Consider the following 24043-nt stretch of genomic DNA (forward strand, 5'->3'; position numbering starts at 1 on the left):
TACCTCAGAATGCATTGCATATAAGTTTATGTTGACAGTTCAGCTGGTTTCTCAAATGGATTTTGTGCTTGTTTTAGCCCTACAGAGCTGCACCATTAATTGATTACCTCTGAGTCTGTGACTGCTTTTATCAAACCTGACATTGCTTAACCATATTATAAAGTTTCCCATCAGTGCAAACGTGACAGACTTATACAAATTTAAAAACAGACTCTGTCAACTTGTTATATGATTGATTTTAATAGTAATGTACAATAAAGTTCACACAGGCTTCATTCTGGTTTTTTTTTCTGGAAGGTTACTATAAATGATAATGTCAACTCATTATAGCACAGAAAGCCATACAGGAGGCAGTTTTTTAAAAAATTCATATTATTTTCAAGGTTTTCTGTAGACTGGAGTTCCTTTGTTTTGTGTGTGTAACCCACACTCAACCTGCTCAAATATGATGGGTCTCACCTAGCAGCATCCCCACCTCTCTATATCATAGCTGCTGAGATTAAATTGCTGCCTAATTTCCTCACAGAAGTTGTGTCTTTAACAGGTGCATACAGGCAGAAATTGAAGCATAGTTTTGTTGCATTTATGGCTACCACACTGCTATTATAGGTATGTCACAAGAATGAGAAAATGGGAAGCCTATTTCTGCAGTATCCATAAAAAAAGTAGAGGATATGAGATCCTAACAGAAGTGATACTGTTTGGGCTTGCAAGTAATGTCCTACTATGCAAATAAGATGTGGTGAGCCTTGGGCTTGCATGCTTCCCCAGAGGAGGAACCACTTACAATTTTATCCTAACCATTCATTGTGATGTCCAAACTTGGGAAACTGAGATCTGTCTAAAATATAGTTTGAGAGCAAGCCAGAATCTGAAATTATAGCCTGAGCCTGAATTGTTCTGTTCTCCAAGTTTGAATATCACTGGGAACCATGGTTAGTTTAAAATTAGAAGGAGCTCCTCCTCTGGTATGTGAAAGAGGAGAGATGAGGGGGGAGCACATGCACCTGTGCTTGTTACAGCTCATATACATAATGGAAACCATGGCTTCCCTTTACAACTGGACCCAGCCACTGAGTACTATTAATGGCTTTGTTGTAGGACCAAATTAATCATGATGCAAGAGAACCATGATCAAGATAACTGCATTTTGTTTAATAATTCAAAGCAGCCAATTTGTTCAGGGAAGTAGTGCTGCTGGAATTTCTTCAGCTCTACCCTTTTCCCCTTACAGAAATCCCAATGCTTCCTGCACTTGCTATGACACCTTCACAAGATTTTCTTTAGGTGTGCCCTAAGGAAACGTGTGCATGCACAGAGGGCTGCATGGCTTTTTAAAAAAGAGTAGCACCCTATGTTGCTGCCATGGGAATAGCATCCCATGTTGCTGATGGAACACTCTGGATTTCCAAAAGTGTTCTGTCCTGCAGTGCAGAATGCTGCTTCTCCAGTTCAATTTATTTGCTTAAAGTGATAGGCTATTGCAAAACATTGTTTGCAGCAAACATAGTCCAAAGGTTAAACAAGAGTGACCTGACATGCATTTTGAGAAATCCGAGACAGAGAGGCTAAAGAGAGAGATATTATAGCAAGTTAATTATAATGAACTTTAAATGATAACTTTAACTGCTGTTTTTAAAAAAGGCAGAAATGGAGAACTGGTTGCCCAGTTTCTGGATTATAAGTAGTATTTTTGTGATTCATTGTACTTGAACACTAGGAATTTGAGTGAGGTCTTCTTATTAGTCCATTGTAGTAAGTTCTGGAAGGCTGCCAGAGCCAAAGAACAACTCTGCCTACCCAGTGGGTGGAAGGTTACTCAGTAAATGGAACAACATGCCAGATAAATTAGTACAACAGATTTCAATCTACCAAGTTTGGGATTTTCAACATTTTAGCCTGATGAAACCAGAGAGCAGATGTTTGCCCAAAAGGCACCTTCCATATGAAGCCATAATCAGAAATAGCTCTACGGAACCTAATTATGAAAATATCTCAAACAATAATAATCCTCATGAGGAAGTTTATGATCAAGTCATTTTTGTTCTGTGTGCTTAGCTTCGTAAAAAAATAAAAAAGCACACTGTATCTTAATTGTGCTTAAATTTCCAGTGAGAAATATACTTCAAAGCTTTCCCTGGGCTGGTTAATTCAAATTCAATTAGAAAAGGGAGCCATATATATGATAATTCCAAAGGGATAAAAAACAAGATTGTGGTGCTTTCTGAATATACAGGAAGTAATGTGTGTGTGTTTGGATCCAATACATTCAACTATTTCCCTAAATAATTAGCTTCTTACATCAGAGCTGTAAAAACCAAACACAATGTAGATATATTTTTACATAATCCATTCAGTCTATATTTTGTTGCTGTATGCTGAGTAAGCTGACTGCTGGCACTTATAGAAATCATAGTAATAAATAGCACAGTACATCTGACAAGTTAACTGAGACATATACTGAGATAGCTGATTACAAATAACACTTATTATCTAAAGTTACAAAAAAACCCAAAACAAGTTAAGTATTGCTTTATTACTGTGCTTGTAGCCAAACTGGAAACATCATAGGCTATATAAAATATATGCTGGCCTTTCAGTTTAACAGCAAGATCGGTTTTCACAGCCTAACCCAATGATGTGGTACTCCAATGCCAGATCAACTAGTATCAAGGTGTAACTAAACATTTCTGTGTTTCATATCCTTTCTTGTCTGGTTTTATGTAGTATGTGAGGTGATGCAGTCATGCTGTGAATTTCTCCTCCACCTTTGCCTTAGATCATTTGCTATCAGCAGGGGCGGGGGAGAGGGGGAAACAGGTAGTGTGATTATATTATGTCACATGTTGCATAAAATGGGACATTACTGGGAAGACATGGAGTAGTGGCAATGCCATGGTTGGATCCAGAGTTCTGCAGATGGGAATTCTGCTCATGTAGTGGACCTCTCTTACATCTCAACTCTCCCTCCCTCATAGCCCCGTGTCCTGCCAAAACCCTTTCCAGGGAGTTGGGGGACCCACTGGAATAGTGTGAGAGATGGTGCAGGAAAAGCCTTGTATGGATCCAACCCCCTTCTGCAAATACATCCAAACAAATGTTTCTTGGAATGACTACTAAGAGTCTCAGTGCAAGTGGTACTAATTAAGGCCCTTGTACTGGGATCAGACCCTACTTTTAGCCTTAGCCCAACTGCAGCCACCAGTGCTACTGCACTAGTAGTTGATCCTCATCCCTGATGTGATGCTCTGGTGCAGTAGGGACAAAAGCTGGCACTTTCTGACACAGAAATTAACAGACTTTCAGGGTTGAGTAGAACCCAGCAGCACCAGGCTTAGAAAGAAAGGAGTTAAAAGAGGGGTGCCCTGGCAGGGAGGCAGTCCTATCTAGCTTTGTTTACTTCATAAGGAAAATACAGACAGTACACTTGTAGTTGGCACAAACCGATACAGCATCAGGCTACCTAGATACTTCAAATATCTCAAAATTACTGCCATGTTATCTATATCTTCACTGGACCTCATCAGCTTTTGTGTGGTTATGTTATATCTGAAAGTACATTATCCTTATGTTCTTGATGGGTGTTCAGTCATCACTCTTAGGAAAGGTAGAACTATGTCCAGGATCAACCAGGAGTGTAGTCATCCAGAGTCACGGGGAGTCATAGACCCCTTACTTTTTTGGAAGAGGGTCCCAACAAAAGGGGAGTGTGTTAGTCACTGATGAGAGTTTCTCACTTAGCTAACAACATGCTTCCTTGTTCTTTTGTGCTGATTGGAGCCAATCAGAGTGAAAGGTGAATAAGTCACTGAGAAGACTCCTCTCAGTAGCTAACATACGTCTCTCCTTTCATGCTTATGGGCTCCTAGGATGAGAAGTGAGCTTCTTAGCAAAGTACCTTGGTCTCCCAAATCCTAGTACCACACTTAGCTTCACTCATTTCAGAATTCTTAAAATCAAAATATTTCTGGCAATGTTTAACCCCCAGAGAGAGATTAAGCAGGGAGAAGCCTATGCACACAGCTGTTTTATTCTGGTTCTGTAATTGCAGAAGAGACTGTGAATCCTGGGGGCATGGTTGTGAAGGAGTGTGGCATGACTATCAGGAAGGGACCCTGCACTTCTGAATTTGCCACTACACTACTGGGGCCAACCAAGTACTCCCTGTACTTATACAAGTGTAATGCTTTGAGAAATCAAAAATAAGCTCAAAGCAGCTACTGCTGAAAGAGAAACAATGTAACGACTTCTGAAAGCAATTACTATTAACAAAAGGCAATGCAATAATATAACCATTATTTGTGCTACTGGTCAGAGGTTAAGACTATAAAAACAGGTTTAAGGGAGTGATTCATCTATTAGAAATGTATGCAAATAGCTGACATAGTTCTGCTTTTCCCTAAGTAGGGAGATCAGCAGTTATCAGTTATGCTCATTGGCATATAAATTGGTTACAGAGCTGGGAAAAAGAATGGGTCTTTTGTTATCAGTTTCTCATTCCATTACGTTATGTATTCAGAGGTCGACTGCTGTATGTGGCTCCGGAGGAACTCTGCGATTTCCATGTGGGCAGCTTTCAAAGCTATGGACAAAGCAGAATTACCAGCCTACATGAAGAGGAAAAAAGGAGATCATTATTATGCCAGCACTCCTAGTCCCTTTACTTTTCCCAAATAGCAGACTCATGTTTAAAGCTGTACATGCCGCGTTAACTAAAGGAGTAAGAACATCTCCCTTCATTTATAACGACAATGAAGCACCTGCTATGAAAAAGCAAACACATTATTCTTTCTAAGCTACAGCAGACATTGACATAAAGACTCCCAGTCCATTGAGTGAGGTTTAGTAGCAATTATGAATCAGCATCTTTCAATGGCAGCCTTTCAGATTTGGTATGTGGAGTTTTGCAATCACTTTTCACTTTATTGACCCCAGTTTTTTGCGGACAGAACACAAGATAAACATCATTTGGGGGGACGACAAAAATGGGCCTTCTAATAGTAGAGCAAAGTGGATTGCACATTAACAGAGCAAGCTCTTTATCTCAATAGCATATTAATACTAAATTTCATGTAGAATCAACCCAATGTTGATGGTCTCCAGTTGCATCAGTGTGCTGTGCATGCAGTTAAAGAATTATAAGTCATGGCCCAGTTTCAGACTTATTTGGCTTGAAAATTCGGCTTAAATACCAGGCAGTTTCACTGTGAGACAAAGCTTGATAAGACTCATCTGGATCTCATTAATTATAGCATTTTCTCTAGTTTCTGCCAGCATAAGTAAACCTTTCTTCCTGTGATGTAAACTAAACAATGAAAACTGTTGCATATTTAGTTTATCTGGGGTACTTTTCATATGACTGGAACTCATCCCACATCAGACCAGCTCAAGATAAGTTACATAGAGTTCAGCAGGTAGATTCTGACTATCACTTCCTTAAGAATCTAGAGCAGGGACGGGGAAACTCTGGCCCTCCCAGATGTTGTTGGACTGCTACTTCCATAATCTCTGACCGCTGTCCATGCTGACTGGCTGATAGAAGTTGGAGTCTGACAACATCTGGAGGGCCACAAGTTCCCCATCCCTGATCCAGACATCACAAAAAATGGCTATGTAAAATTCCTCATTGGATGACATGGAGTGGAGGAAGCAATTCCTTCTTCCTCTTCCCCTGCCCACTCCAGCACTCTTTCTTCTCTTCTCTTCTCTTCTCTTCTCTTCTCTTCTCTTCTCTTCTCTTCTCTTCTCTTCTCTTCTCTTCTCTCCTCCTCCCCCCGTGGTCAGTTTCACCTATCCTAAGCATGATTGCAGGGGAGTAAATCCTACCGAACTCAATAAGCATGCAAATGATCAATCAATTCTCAGCAAGCTTGCACAAGATCCCATTTCTTACCTCCCGGATTAAAAAGCAGAGAAATTCACTAATAGGCAAAAAACCTTGCGGTTTAAGAACGTACTTACAGTAGGGCCCCACTTGTCAGCACCCCACTTTTTGGCGTTCCGCTAATAAGGTGGCACCAGCGGGGCGATAAGCTGTAGCACGGGGAGCTCCAGCCACCGTGCTCCAGCTGAAGCACGCGAGGTCCCTGCGCTCTTGCTGATTGTGCGCCATAGCTGACAGGGATCAGCTGTAGTGCGCAAGCTCCCTGTGCTACAGCTGATCGCGTGATCAGCTGGAGCATGGGGAGCTTCTGCGCTACAGCTGATCCCTGCCAGCTGGAGCGTGGCGGTTGGAGCTCCCCGTGCTACAGCTGATTGCATGATCAGCCGTAGGGTGGAGAGCTTGCATGCTCCAGCTGAGTAGGGCCCCACTTTCTGGGTTTTTTTGCTTTTTGGCGGGGGCCTGGAACGGAACCTGACGTATGAGTGGGGCCCTACTGTATAGCCAACAGATATTTCTATCAAACTTTAAAAAGCAGGGGAATTGGTCAGTTATAGTGAATGCACTAGGGGAGCTGGAGATCAGACCTCCTCTCTGAGATATTTTACTGCCCTACAAATTTGTATAAATGCAAACACAATTTGGGTTGTTCTTTCACAGTCCAATCCACTTCCTGTGTAGCTTGGAAGACTTTGGTAAGCATATAGAAATATCCGTTGATAGAAAGGGAGGGGAGGAGGAAAGGGGGAGGGACGAGGAGGAAGGAGAGTGGGATGGGAAAATTATGGGCACTGGGCAGAGGGAAAGCCTGTTTCCTTTCCAAAAGGAAAACATTGTGAACGGTATCATTATTTTTCAGGGTTTCCCCCACCTTTTTATTCTACAGGTGGCACATGTAGTCTCCCACCCAAATTTAAACCAAAGCTGTCCCTGGCCACATCCACACCAGACCTTTATTTCACTTTAGACAGTAATGGTTTCCCCCAAATAATCCTGGGAAGTGTAGATTGTGAAGGGTGCTTACAGTTGCACGGAGACATCCTATTCCCCTCACAGAGGTATAATCCCCAGACAAGGGGCTGGCTCTTAAACCACTCTGGCCACTGGAGCTCTGTCAGGGGAACAGGAGTCTCCTAACAACTCTCAGCACCCTTCACACTCCCCTAGATTCTTTGGGGGAAGCCAAAGTGTTTAAAGTGGAATAAATATATGGCCTGGGTGTGGCACCAATTAGCCAAGCCAAACAGCTCTGAGTCTGGCTTTTAGAACACTGACAATTAGTCCTTACTGAGCATGCCTGAGCTTATCATTGACTCCAATGCTAATTTTCTTTAATTAAAAATCAGCCAGGCATTTTTAAAAAACTTTTAAACAGCAAAAGATAAAGGTCAGAGTATGGGGCAAGGTCAGTAATAGGATTACAGGTGCTCTGTGAACATGGCTGATTTTTAATTAATTTCAACAAATTACAAGACCGCTGATATAATTTTTTCGGTTGTTTTACACTTTGAACTCTCGATTCACTCTGAGTGCTTTATGTATCACCATGAAAACTTAGAGGGTTGTTAAGCAAGCATTTCTGAGTTCAGGCATATACGTTTTGTTTGTTTTGAAATGAGCTTCTGGGAAGCAGCAAAATGGCATGGGGGGTATTTTCAATTTAACATTGCGGAATGTGAAAAAAATCCATGCTGGCTATAGTATATAGCCACTCTTCTGGCTGAATAATGTTGTTTGAAATTGCAAGCATCTATTTCTCTCACCTTGTCAGTTAACACAGTATCACAGCTTGGATGGGTCAAGAGAAGCTTCACAATTTCAATGTTACCATACTGAGAAGCAACCATCAGTGGTGACAAACCAGCATCATCCTGAAGGTTTACATCAGCACCACATGACAACAAGGCTTTGACCATATCTTCTCTATCATGGCTTACCCCCAGAATTAAGGCAGTCTGACCTCCCTAGAAAATTCCAGAAACACACAATATAGAATCAGTTTTTGTGCACCATTTCTTATTCTCTCAGTACAGAAAATCACCAATACTTGCAGCCAGCCCTTTAAGGAGGAAAATAGTCCAAAATGGTGAAGGATATAAAGAAGACATGAAAAGACTGTGCACGCTGGTTCCTTCATGAATGTACACTCCTATCTCATGGTTCACTCAAAACTATTTTTTGTGAGATGAGGCTCCAAAATATAATAGTGGCAGCCATTTTGTTGAATTACAGGATGTAAAAAGCTTTGAATAAGATCATAATCTCCCTGTTGATATGTAGGCATGTTGAGATAGTAATGCAAGATAAGCTGATGGAATTTTGGTTGGTTTGTAGATATGAACAGAATATCCTAGCTTAATCTGAAACAAGATACCTTGTCTACAGCACCAACCCTATGAAGCAGATTTTCAGAACATGCAGAGGACTGGGGGGGGGGGTGAGGAATCCAAAATTCAATTGCGCAAGTGGAAGTCCATTACACTCATACACTCTGGCTTCTCAATAGCATGGCTGGTACAGTTCATAATTTATTACAGTCACAAGAGAATCACTTGAAGTGATCAGTATTAAATAGTAATATTAAAAAACTTGTGGTTTCTTGTTCATGTAAGCAAAGACTGAAACTGCAGCAAGATAATGTTGAATTAACAACTTACGAAATAAGTTTGGATATTCTTGATCATATTAAAAAAAGCCTTTTGGTGTCTGTAATTAAAAAACAAAATGTGGTGACACATTTTTAGCATACCTGACTTGCCCGAATATTAACATTGCCTTCTTTCAATAGCTTTGTGACTACATCCATTTCTTCATCAGTTTCTGCTGATGCAAGTGGTGTGATCATTACTGCTGTATACCCAGCTTTATTTTGATGATCCACTTCACAGACACCTTTGTAAGAGACAAGATTTTTATATAATATGCACAGTTCAGAAGAATATGTCATATAATATACACAAGCCCAAGGCAAGTAAGGAAGTATTTTTATTTAATTTAATTATTTCTCTTGGATCACCAGCCTGGTACCCTCCAGATGTTTTGGAGTCCAACTCCCATCACCCACAGCTGTCTGGAGCTGATAAGAGTTGTGTTCCACATCAAGTGGAAGACATCAGGTTGGCAAAGGCTGTCACAGGTAGTGCCTTATGCTGGTCACTTGACCGTCATAAATCAAATCAATCAGTCAATCAGGTAGTGCCTTGGTTTAATCACAAAAATATCTACTATAAATCAGTTTTAAAAAGACATCATGCATAGACAGCTGTGATGACGAAGACTTCAATCCACGTTTCTTGGGATTTAGCACAGTGAATTTTAATTTACAGGGACACATTTTACAGAGGATATGCAAGTTTTATGTAATGGCAAAGGTTCTGAAAACAAAACATGGAGAGGTTATGATGACAAAAGTGAACACACTCCTTGCATTCATGGAGCTTCTCAGAATATGGTCAGGACTCTGCATGCCTTCCTTAAGCACTACACCCTGTTTGCACAATTTCTTCTGCTGGAATGATGATCATTCCACTCACTTTAGCTTTCGACTTGTTTAGACAGTTGAAGAGAGAAGAATAAAAAGCTCAAATAGGATGAATTGCAAAATTAGGGGCTCTCAATTCAGCTCACACCAGAACAAGGGCCAATCCACATTCACTGACAGCATAATGGGAAAGGAGAACAATAGTCATTGGGGCCCCTCATGAAGCAATTTCATCAATGCTTTACTGATATAACATTGAAAATGCTCCCTACACCACTCCTGGCAGGTGCAAATTTGTCCTAAGGGTAACAACATTTTAATATCTGGCCAGCAGAGTGCAAAATTCCCTGGGGAAATATGGTAACTTGCACATGCCCCAAAATAGTTTACCAGAAGAAGCCAGATGTGTGAAATGCCCCATCTGTGAAGAATGATATTTCATTCAACATGAAAATGAAACAAATAAAGATAAATAAAATAAAATTCAACATGCATTGTAGTAAATCTGTGCACTCTCTATGTTAGAAATACTAGGAACATGAGCTACTTTACTTGAGGGAAAGATGGGGAATATACATTAGCTCTATTCATACATTACTCATGAGTACAGCATTGCCATGATTACTTGGAGTGAGCCATGCAGCTGCCCCTGATGCCACTTCCCCTTCCTCAAACAACCGTGCATGTTACCTATGGCTGTCTGAAGAGAAACCCCAACGTGCAAGCTCCTGCTTGTGTGTCCCAATCATGCCGAAGTCCTTCATAGGTAGGATTTTGTGCATTTGGGTTACTCTTCAGACAAAGCATTTGGGTTATGCTTTGGGCAATGCAGAGGGGTGGGGTGGGGCTAAAAGACGACAGCGGGGTAAGTACCCGCTCCGTGTGACTTTGCTCCATGTAATCATGGTGATGCCCTACAGGTGAGTAATACATGAATAAGGCTTCTGTGTCTGGCTTATTGTGGGAGTTTTCTTTGTACTCCCTGGTGTCAGACATTGGCTGCCCTAACTTCAAAGAAAGATGTCGATGTGCAAAAGGAATCAGAGGAGTAAAGCATGGGAAAGAGCAGGAAGAAAGAAGTTCAATGGTAGAGCACATACTTTGCATGTGTAAAGTCCCAGGTTCAATCTCAGGCTTTTCCAAACAAAGATCTCAAGTGGCAGGGTTGGGAAAGACCTCTGGAGAGCTGTAGCCAGTCAGAGACCGTACAAGGTTTTCTTAAGGTTTGCACCATTGCTAGCATTCCAGAGCATGCTATTATTTTCCTTCTTTCATAGACTTGAAATGAGTTATTATTTAAAACTCAATGTGTAGCTTTCAATATAGTTGCCTGGGGGCATCTACCAAGAGAACAAAACAGCCTTGTTTCAATATTCTGGGGTGACTTGAAAGTCTTAGTGCAACAATTGATTTATAGACACATATGATAATATGCCATTCTCCTAACATTTTACAGGTTGTCATGCCAACCAGGAAATCAAAGAGCTTCTTTCTTCTTGCTGGAAAAACACATGCATGTTTACGGGATAAAAATCTTGTAGGACATTTTACTCTTTCACTTCTGACCTAACAGGTCACCCATTCAGAATGCAGTTCTTACTGCTGAATTCTAGCTTCCCATTACAGTCGGAAATGTTTATAAATAACAATTCTTGATTGTGAAGTACAGTCGTGGGTACTGTGAATATTACAGTACAGAATGTTTGGGGTGAGGGGGCGCCTAGAAGGGCGTCCTTGTTGTAGGTCCCTGATGCTAGAAAATCTTCTCCTAGAGGTGTGTCTGTCTCTCATATTGTTGGGTTTCAGGCATAACTGAAAACTTTATTTAATCCAGCTTTTGCAATCTGATAACAAGAAAGTTTTGCCCTCAGCAGCAATGTATGCATTTGTGTTTAATTATTTGTTATATTTTTAGTTAGTACATATTTTAGCTGTTTGCTGTATTTTGCCTATATTTATTTTTTATATATATTGCCCTAAGTTCTTTTTGATGAAGGGTGATTTATAAAGATTCCAAATAAATTTGTTGTTTGTTGTTATATGCCTTCAAGTCAGTTACAATCTATGGTGACCCTATGAATCGGCGACCTCCAATAGCATCTGTTATAAACCACCCTGTTCAGATCTTGTAAGTTCAGGTCTGTGGCTTCCTTTATGGAATCAATCCATCTCTTGTTTGGTCCTCCTCGTTTTCTACTTCCTTCTGTTTTTCCCAGCATTATGGTCTTTTCTAGTGAATCATGTCTTCTCATTACGTGCCCAAAGTATAATAACCTCAGTTTCATCATTTTAGCTTCTAGTGATAGTTCTGGTTTAATTTGTTCAAACACCCAATTATTTGTCTTTTTCACAGTCCATGGTATGCACAAAGGTCTCCTCCAACACCACATTTCAAATGAGTTGATTTTTCTCTTATCTGCTTCTTTCACTATCCAACTTTCACATCCATACAGAGATCGGGAATACCATGATCTGAATGATCCTTAAGTGTTCAGTGATACATCTTTGCATTTGAGGATCTTTTCTAGTTCTCTCATAGCTGCTCTCCCCAGTCCTAGCCTTCTTCTGATTTCTTGACTATTGTCTCCATTTTGATTAATGACTGTGCCAAGGTATTGATAATCCTTGACAAGTTCAATGTCCTCATTGTCAACTTTAAAGTTACATAAATCTACTTTAGTCTTCTTGACGTTCAGCTGTAGTCCTGCTTTTGTGCTTTCCTCTTTCATCAGCATTCGTTTCAAATCATTACTGGTTTCTGCTAGTAGTATGGTATTGTCTGCATATTTTAAATTATTTATATTTCTCCCTCCAGTTTTCACACCTCCCTGAACTTGGTCCAATCCCACTTTCCATTTGATATGTTCTGCGTATAGATTAAACAAATTGGGTGATAAAATACACCCGTCTCACACCCTTTCTGATGGGGAACCAGTCATTTCCTATATTCTGTCCTTACAGTAGCCTCTTGTGCAGGGTATAGGTTATGCATCAGGACAATCAGATGCTGTGGCAACGCCATTTCTTTTAAAGCATTCCATAGTTTTTCAGAAATCAACCAGATGTTTATCCACCATTTATGTAGTATTATTTATTTATTATTTGATTTATATCCCGCCCTTCCTCCCAGCAGTAGCCCAGGGGGGCATCCTTGTAACCATTCTTGCTGTAGGCACGTAGATATTTGCAGTGCTAAATACCACCACATTCAGGGACATGTAATAGGGATGTGCTTCCCACACAAATCAGCCTTCCATTTGGTTGGATGTAAAGATGCTACCTTACAACTGCTTGGTCTTAAGCATCAGCTCTTAGACACGAATATAGTGGAGCAGACCCAAATAGTAGCATAGGACAAGTCAACTGAAAGCTTAAAATTAAGAGAAGAATGTTTGTACTGGATGTGGAGAAATGTGAAACTAGCCATTGAAATGGTCTGTATGTAGGGTGCAAGGCAGAAAATCTTAAGAGAAAAGATGACTCATCACACACACACAAAAGGACAAAATTTGCATAAAGTTTACATATGCTGATTTATATGTACCAGATGCAAATATAAAAATAAAATACGTCTCACCATAGTGACACTATGACTTGTGACCTGTGTCCCTATTGGTCTGCTGCCCTGGGGCTAACAGTTGATGGGCAACTTCAAAGTCCCTGCTCTCTTTTCCTATGGCTCTTTATTTTTAAACCAGATTTGGATGAGTAGCCCTTCAAACAGAGGGGTCCTTCAAGCAGAGGACTGCAAAGTAGGGCATATTACCACCCTGGCTGCATAGTGTAGATAAGATCAAGGCATAATGTAGAAAGACCAGAGGGAAGAGTACTGCAATCAAGGCAAAACAGAACAAATACCAGGCTGGGTCATAAGAATTGAGATTTAAAGAACACTTTCAGGGAGACTGCTGAAAGCACAACAAATGGAAATAATCTTTCAGCTCCAAAAAGCAATTAAGGGGTTCTTACCTGTCTCTAAGAGAAGCTTCACAATCCGAAAGTTGGAATGAGAAACACTGTAATGAAGTGCTGTATTGCCATTCCCATCAGCCAAGTTTACAATTATATTCTGTAACTGAGGGTGAATTGCCTCAACCTCTTGGAGGTAAGCTGCAACAATTTCAGGGCCGGAGGATTTCCTGCTTGAGATTCGGAACCACTCCTGGCAGATGGTGCTTAAAACGTGCCTCTAAAAAGACCAATATCTGACTTAGTCCGACAATGAGGGTCTTCCAAACTATTAACAATGTTTTTGTGCTTGTAACTCCCAATCCAACTACTGGTACCTCCCATTGGCCTCTAGGGACCAACAAGTCCCAACCCCACTATGTTATGTGCACGTCTTCCACTAAACAGTGTTGTGTCAGAGATGATATGATAGCTATGGTACCCGTGGTATTTGATCAAGTATGGTGGTTGTTTCACAAATGCAAGTTGATATTGCTGCTATTAAATGATATTGAATGGAGTGACACCCAAGGCAAGTTCCCTTTGAGCTATTCCTTCAGGTTGGCACAAGGGCAAAGGCCACCTCCTTTTTAGACTAGAATTTTTGGTGACTGTCTAGATTGCACAGAGTGGGAGGTTGGACCTGATTGTAACATTGCTGTCTTATATTGTTTTGATTATTGATTGTTCTACTGCACTTTTATTATCTCAGAGATGGGGCACTTGTGGCCCTCCAGATGTTACTGTACTACAACTCCCATCATTCTTGACCATTGGCCATGCTAGGTAGAGCTGATGGATGTTGGGAGTCCAACATCTGGAGGGCCACACTTTCCCCATCCACATTGTAGCTTATTTAATTATACCTTAATGTGCTGTTCATTGATTTGGTGGGTGCCTTTGGGGCCAAGAAGCAATAGATAAATAAACTATAATAAATAAATATAATTAAATATAAGTGTATCTAAACTTGCCTTGTTATGGACTCCTGCTATGGTAGCAGACCAGCACAGCGTCTTTTCACTACCTACTGGACTGTTTGAGAGTTTTGAGAAATATAAATTAAGCATAATGAAAACCCTATATATTGTAACCCTATATACGAAGTGTCTATGGAATCATCGTAGTCTGCAATCCTAATCACATTTACCTTGAAGCAAGCACCACTGAATTAAATCTGACTTACTTCTGAGTAGACATGGTTAACATTGCACTGTGAGTTGTCTGGATAAGTCACAGAGTTTCTGAACATTATCTTGTCTCCCACAGTGTCTCTGCCTTCCTTCCTCCTTTTTTATTTTTCAGTTCTGCCCTGAAGAGATCTGCTTTGTGATGATAAATGCAATGGGTATATTATATTAAGCTGTGAGAGTTTTCATGGTTGTTGATTGTCACACATGGATAAAATATATTTTGGGAAATGTGTTATTTATTCTTACCTCCCCAACTGTTTATTCAGGCTAGCATTTCATTAATTTAGTTTTTGAAAAGGGGATATGAAGTTAACTGAGCATGTCAATGAGAAGCTGAAGTTAGTATAACAGTATCAGTAACTTCAAAAATGACCACTGACATATGATTCTTAATTTAAGTTTCTTAAATTAAGCTCAAAGAGAGAGATGCTTAAACACAACTGGAAAAAAAACACTAGTACCATTAATTTGTCCTTTGTGGTTCTTATTTCTGACAGGTGTTTGCTCAAGACCTGGCATCCTTTCAGAAAATCTGCAGAGGGTTTAAATCTGAAAATGAAAAACATCTTGTGGGTTCACTATAAAAAATTGTAACAAATGCAGCATATTTTTTGTTGCTGAAAGAACAAGATGGGGAAAAATAAATTAATGGTGACAGGGAAGGGATTTTATAGCAAAACTCCTGATCTGCTGCTACTATACAAGAACTTTTCATCAGGCATGAAGGCTAGGCAACTGACTATAATAGAAAAGTTCAATGTGGAAAATGAAACACAAGCATAACACTTTGTAGGTGGAGGGTGATGGATCACATACTTCCTTATAAGATGTGTATTGTAAAGTTGTTGGCTGCAATCCAAGACAAAGTTAAACTCACTTAAGCTAGTAGACTTTAAGACTAATTAATTTTGTGGTCATTATTTGTGATAAGCAGTGTGGGCAATATTAGTTTAGATCAGGGCACTTTCAACTGGTCACATCCAGCTCACCAAGGCCAGTAGACTTTTAAGACTACTTAGAACGCCTTTTCCCGCAGGGTGATAGGTCCACTAGTGAGCTGCCATACAATTGCAGGACTGTCTACAAAGTGCTGACAGGACAGATGCAGCCCAAAGGCCATACGTTGCCTTCCCCGTTTTGTTTATTGACAATTATGTCTATTTAAGTGCAACGTGCATAATTTTCTCTCTCTCATTATTCTGGAGTCCAGTCAAATGATTAAAAAGGGGTGCATATGAATGTATCACATGCTTTATATGTAAGAAATATATTACAAATCCACATAGTGAAACCTATCCCTCCATGAAATATGGAACCAGTGTAACAGTTCAGGACCAGGTTACTTGAGAGACTGCCTTATCCCTTATATACCCAGCAGGTCACTCTGTTCTTCAGGAAAGGTTCTCCTTGAAGTCCCTAAAATATCAGAAATGGCTGCCCATTTGCTACCGGGCTACGTTCAAGGTTCTAGTCTTGGTGTACAAAGCCCTATACAGCTTGGAACCAGGATACCTGAAAGACTGTCTTATCCTTTATATACCCAGTCAATCACTGCACTCTGCAGGTGAGGGCCTCCTGCAGATACCATCTTATCAGGAGGTCTGTTCTGCACAACATAGGAAGCAGACCTTTAGTGTTGTGGCACCTACCTTTGGAACTCCCTACCCTTAAATATTAGACAGGTGCCAACCCTGTTATCTCTTTGGCACCTACTGAAGACCTTCCTCTTTCAACAAGCCTTTTAAGTTGAGACCTTATCCCAGTCTGTGTCTGTGTTGGAACTGCTATATAGTATGTTGAGAGCCAGTGTGGCGTAGTGATTAGAGTGTTGGACTACGACTTGGGAGACCAGGGGTCAAATCCCCACACAGCCATGAAGCTCACTGGGTGACCTTGGGCCAGTCACTGCCTCTCAGCCTCAGAGGAAGGCAATGGTAAACCCCCTCTGAATACTACTTACTGTGAAAACCCTATTCATAGAGTTGCCATAAGTCGGGATCGACTTGAAGGCAGTCCATTTCCATTTCATGTTTTTAAACTTTTTTTACATGTCTTGAAAGCTTTTTAAAAATGTTTTTAAGGATGTTTTGTTTTAATGCATGTTTTTATGATGTTTTCAAGTGTTTTTAGTGCTTTTGTTTGCCACCCTGGGCTCCTGCTGGGAGGAATATAAATAATAAAATTCCACAGGGCTTTCATTGTGGCTGCCCATTCTGTGGAACAGCATCCCTGTTATTGAGATACAACAGGTGCCTGCTATCTGTACTTTCCAGAAAAAATAGAAGAAATTTCTGCTTTGATAAGTTTTTCCAGTTGGATGAAAAGGTCTCTACCATAGGTGTTCATTTTTTATTGTTTAAAACCTATCTTTAGTTGTTGTTGATACTGTTTTAAAAATGATTTTAACTGATTTTATGTAAAATTTGTAAACCACCTTGAGACGCATGTAAAATGTCATTGATAAAAAAAAATATATATCTTGTCTTACATTTCCATGCTTTATAGCTCATAATTACTGGATTATATTGTTGTTTTTCTCAACATTATATTGTTACCCCTGCTGAAAGCAGAATAGAACAGCAACCCCTATTGGTTGCCTGTAGTATCTGTACTGCAGATACCATCTTAACAGGATGTTCATTCCAGGCAGTACAGGAACCAGACCTTGGGTTGTGCCACCTACCCTTTGAAATTCCCTCCCCTTACATATTAGTCAGGCACCATCTCTTTTTGTCTTTTCAGCACCTAGTAAAGACCTTCCTTTTCCAATAAGCCTTTTAAACAGAGAAATTTCCCAGCCTGCATCTGAATTGGCAATGTTTTTAAGATGTTTTAAATATGTTTGTATTGTTTATCACTTGCTGTTTGCCACCCTAAGCTCCTTTTGGGAGGAAGGGCAGATATAAATTTAATTAATTAATTAACAATAACATCTTAGTTACCTCTCTGTCTTGTGCTGTATACTTGCTTGTGTGGTTCCCTCCAGTTCTTCTGGATCTTTTTTCCTTTCACAGTAGTCTGTTCCAGATGCTGTTTGTCCACTTTCATTGCCATCTTCACCCCATATATGCCCATCACTGCCACACTTTCTCTCAGTCTCACTATCTGAATTCCCTTCTGATGAGCTTTCTTCACAACTTGAATCTTCACTGGACGTTGTTTCATAACTGAGTGAGGAGACCAGGTATTATTCAGCTTTCATTCTGTCCCAACAACCATAAGCAAAGTTGGTGGGTCCAACACTTTCTTAAATTTGAAACCCCAGGCTGTGCGAGCCATGGGATTAAAAAAAAAAATCCTCAGGATACAAGGAATCTCGTATGCAAGCAAGTAGTTGCTAATCCAAAAGGTACCAACCTCTTGTAAAAATGGTGGTCTCAATAACATGTGTCTATGCTTGCTTTCTAAATACCATAGTATGGTTTGTTCAGAATAATAGCTTCATGACTCTTTGTTACTACTGATGACACAGAGTAATTCACAGGCCTTGACATCAAGAGAAAAACCTGACAGGCAAGCTATGCCAATAACTACGCATATGTCATTGACATCTGTCTCACTGCAAGGCTGATATTTAGAACCAATACCAAACCAATATTGCTGTCTTTAATTGTACAAATGATTGCTTTCTAATATCCCCAAGACACACATTTTTAGTGCTGCCATTACCATTTGGTGGCACATATTTGAATGCAACCTTACTTTGTTTTTGAAAACATCGTCCATAATTCAGGGAGTGACCCACTGTCTTGCAGCACTGACAGCTCCCTAGCCCTTTCAACCCCCACTAAGCTCCGGAAAGAAACCCTGTCTCTACATAGCCCAGCAGCTGTGAAATAACTGGCAATGCTGCTGTGACCAGTTAGAGCAGCCACAACTGCTTCCAGACAGAAGCAGACGGCATCTGTACCTAGGGATGGGGGATAAATGTGGCTTGGTTCATATTTCAATGCAAAATGACCTAATTTTCATTTCCTGGAAGGATACGCAAACCAAAATTGCAGCTAACCTTCGAAATTTGCACTTCTTTGAATTTTGCGATGCAGTTCTCCAAATAATGTGTACAAAACTGCATGTTAGAGGAAAGTGTGTTTAAAATGCATATATTAGTGAAAATAACATAGAAAAATGCATTATAGGGAAAATTCATTTGTAAAAATGTGCATAGGCGAAACATACACTAAAATGTTTGTTTGTTTTTTAAAAAAATGCAAACTGATGCGAAAATGTGGAAAGCTGTACTTATGATTGGAAAAATGAGAAACTGGGAGAAACAAAAATGGAAAGATTCATTTCTCCCTATCCATACCTGACTGGGACTATTTTGGCCCCTTACAAGCTGTGCTAGAGATTCATGCATGCCTTTTGTGTTCAAAGCAAGCCGGGGGAGTTGTTGAGGTTCAGCGGGCTATCCTGTTAACACAGCAAAATTGGGGGTCATGCCCTTAATGATGGATATCAGCAATTACACTGCTTTCTCATTTTATTCAAAAACATTGTCCCCCATTTTCTATCTGGAACTTAAAATGTTTTAGTAACTTTAATGTATTCTCAAAGCAAAATGATAGAATAACCGCCCCAATGTCAAAGCACTTTGAAGCCAATGGTGCTTGCATGCTAAATCATCTCTAAAGATTGTCCTCTTAAATTCCTACTTGGAAGTGAGCATCACTTTTAAAAACAGTTTCTCTAGTAGCCTGTTCTTGGGATTGTTTTAGCACAAGACAACACCAGTATAGTTTAAAATATCACACAGATTAATTTCTCAGTATTCTTTTTAAATTAATTTTATTAACAGGATAGTCTTTAAGATATGTGTTTAAATTGTAGTAATTGTAACTGGTCTCAAAAGGTCTTAGAGAAGCCCCCAAATTAGCTTAAATTTACTGCTCCTAGCAGACACAAATACTTTATAATCTCACTCCCTATTATTTTGCCTTTGGCTTGTGCACATAACACTAAACTGTGGCGTAGTGTTGTGTGTGAACCAGGTGAATGAGAACTCATACTCACAAGTTACTTGGGGGTCCCTGGGGCAAACTCTCTATACTGTGTTAAGAATGTCATTGTCACTTCCTTCTCCCTTCCCCTTATTTGGTGCAACTGCCAGGAGGGGATTGGAATCATCCATTTCCAATTACAGTCTGCTTTTCAACTATCCACAATGTATTGTTATATCACAAGAACATAAGAAGAGCCTGCTGGATCTCTATCCACTTTCTTAATGCCATGCATAATTTTATACACTTCTATCATGTCTCCTCTGACCCACCTTTTCTCTAAACTAAAAAGCCCCAAATGCTGCAACCTTTCCTCATAAGGGAGTCGCTCCATCCCCTTGATCATTCTGGTTGCCCTCTTCTGAACCTTTTCCAACTCTATAATATCCTTTTTGAGATGAGGCGACCAGAACTGTACACAGTATTCCAAATGCGGCCGCACCATAGATTTATACAACAGCATTATGATATCGGCTGTTTTATTTTCAATACCTTTCCTAATTATCCCTAGCATGGAATTTGCCTTTTTCACAGCTGCCGCACACTGGGTCGACATTTTCATCGTGCTGTCCACTACAACTCCGAGGTCTCTCTCCTGGTTGGTCACCGCCAGTTCAGACCCCATGAGCGTATATGTGAAATTAAGATTTTTTGCTCCAATATGCATAATTTTACACTTGTTTATATTGAATTGCATTTGCCATTTTTCCACCCATTCACTCAGTTTGGAGAGGTCTTTTTGAAGCTCTTCGCAATCCCTTTTTGTTTTAACAACCCTGAACAATTTAGTATCGTCAGCAAACTTGGCCACTTCACTGCTCACTCCTAATTCTAGGTCATTAATGAACAAGTTGAAAAGTACATGTCCCAATACCGATCCTTGAGGGACTTCACTACAGCCCTCCACTGGGGGAACTGTCCATTTATTCCTCCTCTCTGCTTTCTGCTTCTTAACCAATTCCTTATCCACAAGAGGACCTTTCCTCTTATTCCATGACTGCTAAGCTTCCTCAGAAGTCTTTGGTGAGGTACCTTGTCAAACGCTTTTTGAAAGTCTAAGTACACTATGTCCACTGGATTGCCTCTATCTATATGCTTATCTAAACAGGGAACTGTGGTTAGTGTTCACTATGGTTTATTGAAAAAAGGCAGATTCATTAACTTATGCAGAGCTTGGAAAAGTTACTTTTTTGAACTACAACTCCCATCAGCCCCAGCCAGTATGGCCACTGGATTGGGCTGATGGGAATTGTAGTTCAAAAAAGTAACTTTTCCAAGCTCTGAACTTATGGTTTCAAGTTTGCTTAACACTAACCACCATTTCGACAAAATGACAAACCATGGTAAGCTGCAAACAGCTCCTTTGGCAGAGGAGGAGGGCAATGTGTGTACAATCCTGAGGCTTGCTTAATTTAGAACACTAAATTGGGGTTTAGGGAAGTGTTACAAGTGAACACCACTATTGTCTGAGCAGAATGGATAAACTTCTTGAGATCTTTCAGCTCTTTTAATTTTACCATTGTCTCTGTTTTTTCTAAGGCTCTTTCATTTATCGGTCACCGCCATCACCACCAGTGACCTTTATAGCTGCTCAGAAAGAAGGGGTTACTCACTCTCAAGTTTTCAGATTGGGATAGAGAAGATAGACTATGAAATTTACATGGCACAGACACCAAACAAGTATTGTAGTGTTTGTAATGAAGTAATGAATCCACCTGGACAGGTGTAGATCAACTGGTAGGCACATATAAACATGCTGATATAATAATCTGATCTAATGATTTGTGATGTATTTTGTGTTTATTTTATGAATGTAATTGTATAGTTGAAAACATCAACATCTTGTTTAATGCTGGAAGTATAAAAATGTTTGCAATTAAATTAAATAAAAACTTGCAAGGTGACTGCGACTACATGGCCACCAGTAAGTTTCAATTCTGCTATTTCACTTTTGGGGACAGTTGCAGGCTATGATAACATTAACCCGACTTCATGGTCAATGATACAGATGTCTGGCTTCCTACATGGTTTCTGTCATGTCTCTGTGAGTTGTTGTTGTTGTTGTTATCTTTATTTATACCCATATTTATTATATAGCAAACAGTCAGTCCATTTGGATTTGGAGCTGGCATGGAGAGATGAACTATGAATATTATGGAGGTCATGGTTGCAGTAAAGTTGACTAATCCTTCTTAAAATTAACTTGATTTCTGTACTGGAAGCCAAGTGCTGTTGGGTTGCCTAGGAATTTGGAAGCTTAAATGAGCATAAAGATTGCCTTTACCCTAAAACCAACCATGGGAGTAGTTGTGCAATACTGTGTGACAAAAAATTTGAGCAGTGGAAAATGCCAGGTTTTTTTTAGTAAAATGTTCCCTGTTTTTTGTTTTTAAACTCTTTGTAAAAGAGAGTAGGAGAAAATACCTATCTTTAAATTGTTTGATTCCCTCCACAGAAATCCAAAGAAGGAAAACTCCAAATTGCAACCTAGTTACAATGATATCATGGCTTCTAATGTGGCTACCCATCCCTGTATCAGAGTCTACTTATTCAGCGGAAAGGTTACCATTTAATCTGTGAAGTTTATGCTGATTGTTAGCTTTGATTAGTATTAGTGTAGTACTATTCAGTATCTCTACTATTAACATATATCCTAATGTTTCTTGCCAGGCATTTACAGCAATCTCACCAACATTAGAATGGAGAAGGAACTAGAATGGAGACTATGTTTAATATGTCAAATCCTTTCTTTTGGCATACACAGAAATGACAAGGCAGTTTTGCTTCTTTCATTGATGCTTACCCACCATTTACCCCAACAAACTGAAGGTTCTTTTTGGTGCCGTTACCTCCTGCATGGAAACCAGGGTCTTTCTTTTTCATAATAGATTTAAGACTTGTGCTTGGAGAGATTTCTAATAGAAATATCAAAAACACAGAATATCAGGAACGTTATAATGGTTTTGCCTTATTTAATTTTATCATATACCTTCAACAATTTGAAAGGCTGACCCACACATTGTGTTTCAGAAGCAGTGTGATGTTGGTGAAAAATACTTCCTGATGGGCAGGAACTTTGCACAGTTGCCATGAAGAACCTTCCCATGTAAATGAGATTAGAATGTGAAAATGGAAGATTTAGTTCGAGGACGGAGCCTTTTCATGCAGAAGTCCTGGCCCATGTTGTGAGGTTCACATATGGTAGCTGTCAGGGTGGGTGCCAAGCATGACTGGGCACCAGCCTGCCCAGGGCCCACAGTGACATAGCCCAACACCCCCATACAGATGGCATGGGGCTAATAAGTACGCACACACACACACGCCCCACCTACCACCTGTGTTGTGTGAATGATGTGTGTGCATAGCGCACATGCCTCCCATCAACCAAGATGATGGTGGTGGGTAATCAGTCCTTTAGGGAAGCCCCTGACAGCATCTTGGGTGATGGCAGGCATGTGCACTTAGTTCACATGGCATTCACACTGACGAGAGAGGTAGGTGGGGCATGCAGGCAGGCTTAATGAAGCCCATGCTATCTGTCTTGGGGAGGGTGCCTGGGAGCTCCCTCTCCACTGTTCACGGCAGAGTCTGGTTGTAGGACCCAATGCTGTACTGGATAATGGAAGGGGAGCATCACCCTCCCACCCTAAGGAGAGGCCCTTCAGGATCTCCTCTGGGCTGCAGGGGCCCTTGGCCAGGGCCCAACCTGGCCGCCCTCTGGCGCTGGCCATGCACCTGTGTGTTTCTCCCTTTCCAGCATTGTGTTAACATAAAACAGGGCCTAAGATTCCTTACACCAGTTTGGGTCTCACCTCACCACTTCAGACAGCAGTTGCCGGGGTGGGGAGAGGTCTATCCCCAGGGCCTCCTCCCCAGTCTTTCCCAACCTCCTGAGCTAGTGGCGGCAATGGTTGCACGTTGCTGACTTGAGCTGTCTGGTTTCTCACCTAGTTGAGAAAGGCCCAACTAAGCAAGCAAGCAGATAAATAGTCTGCCCAAGCCACGTGCTCCAGCAGGCATCACTCATGCAGCAGCATTGCTCTGTCCATGTTATACATGCTTAGTCCACCTATACTATTGGACTGCAGTGTTTGAGTGGGCAATGAGCAGACACCAGGTGAAGGGGTGAGAAAGCAGCAGTTAAGAGCTGTGTGTGCCACACAGTCTGCCCCATGCCCTTAAGCTAGCCTGCTGCCTTCCGGTGCCGTGAAGAAGGTTGTCTCATCACCTGCATGAAGTAAGATTCAGGTGCCAGTCCAATCAGCTTCTGTACTTGAAATCGAGGAGGAAGGTGCAGTCTTGTCTGCCTCAGGCAACAAATTATCTTGGGCCAGCCCTGCTTCAGATGGAGAATTATCAGCATGACACCAGTGGAAAATCTGACTATGATAATACTCTGTGGCATTCCAGACATACCATGTCAGCATTGCAAAGACCACCAGAGGTCAGATGCTAGTAATATTAACTGTTGCTAAAATATGCATGTGGCTGTTTTTAAGAAGTTTGGAAGCTATCTTTTGGGGGCATTTCTACTTTGCTG

General features: G+C 40.6%; 1 protein-coding gene across 6 annotated transcripts in view; it reads right to left on the reverse strand.

Annotated features, from left to right (window-relative positions):
• Positions 1-232: 232 nt before the first annotated feature.
• The window catches only part of KANK4 (KN motif and ankyrin repeat domains 4), a 56631-nt gene continuing 32820 nt past the window's right edge, over positions 233-24043 (reverse strand). For 4 of the 6 annotated variants that reach the window (XM_061633273.1, XM_061633274.1, XM_061633272.1 and 1 more), the window contains 7 exons: positions 22307-22418; positions 17446-17670; positions 14965-15052; positions 13332-13551; positions 8631-8773; positions 7645-7845; positions 233-4607 (listed from right to left, as the gene is read on the reverse strand). In XM_061633273.1, the coding sequence (XP_061489257.1) occupies positions 4503-4607; positions 7645-7845; positions 8631-8773; positions 13332-13551; positions 14965-15052; positions 17446-17670; positions 22307-22418 (1094 nt within the window). In that variant the 3' untranslated portion in view covers positions 233-4502. Of the gene's footprint in view, positions 4608-7644; positions 7846-8630; positions 8774-10467; positions 10703-13331; positions 13552-14564; positions 14633-14964; positions 15053-17445; positions 17671-22306; positions 22419-24043 lie in introns of those variants that run through there. The other 2 variants (XM_061633275.1, XM_061633276.1) reach the window with 2 other exon arrangements.

Source organism: Rhineura floridana, chromosome 6, assembly GCF_030035675.1.
Source record: "Rhineura floridana isolate rRhiFlo1 chromosome 6, rRhiFlo1.hap2, whole genome shotgun sequence".
In the NCBI taxonomy this organism is placed as follows: domain Eukaryota; kingdom Metazoa; phylum Chordata; class Lepidosauria; order Squamata; family Rhineuridae; genus Rhineura; species Rhineura floridana.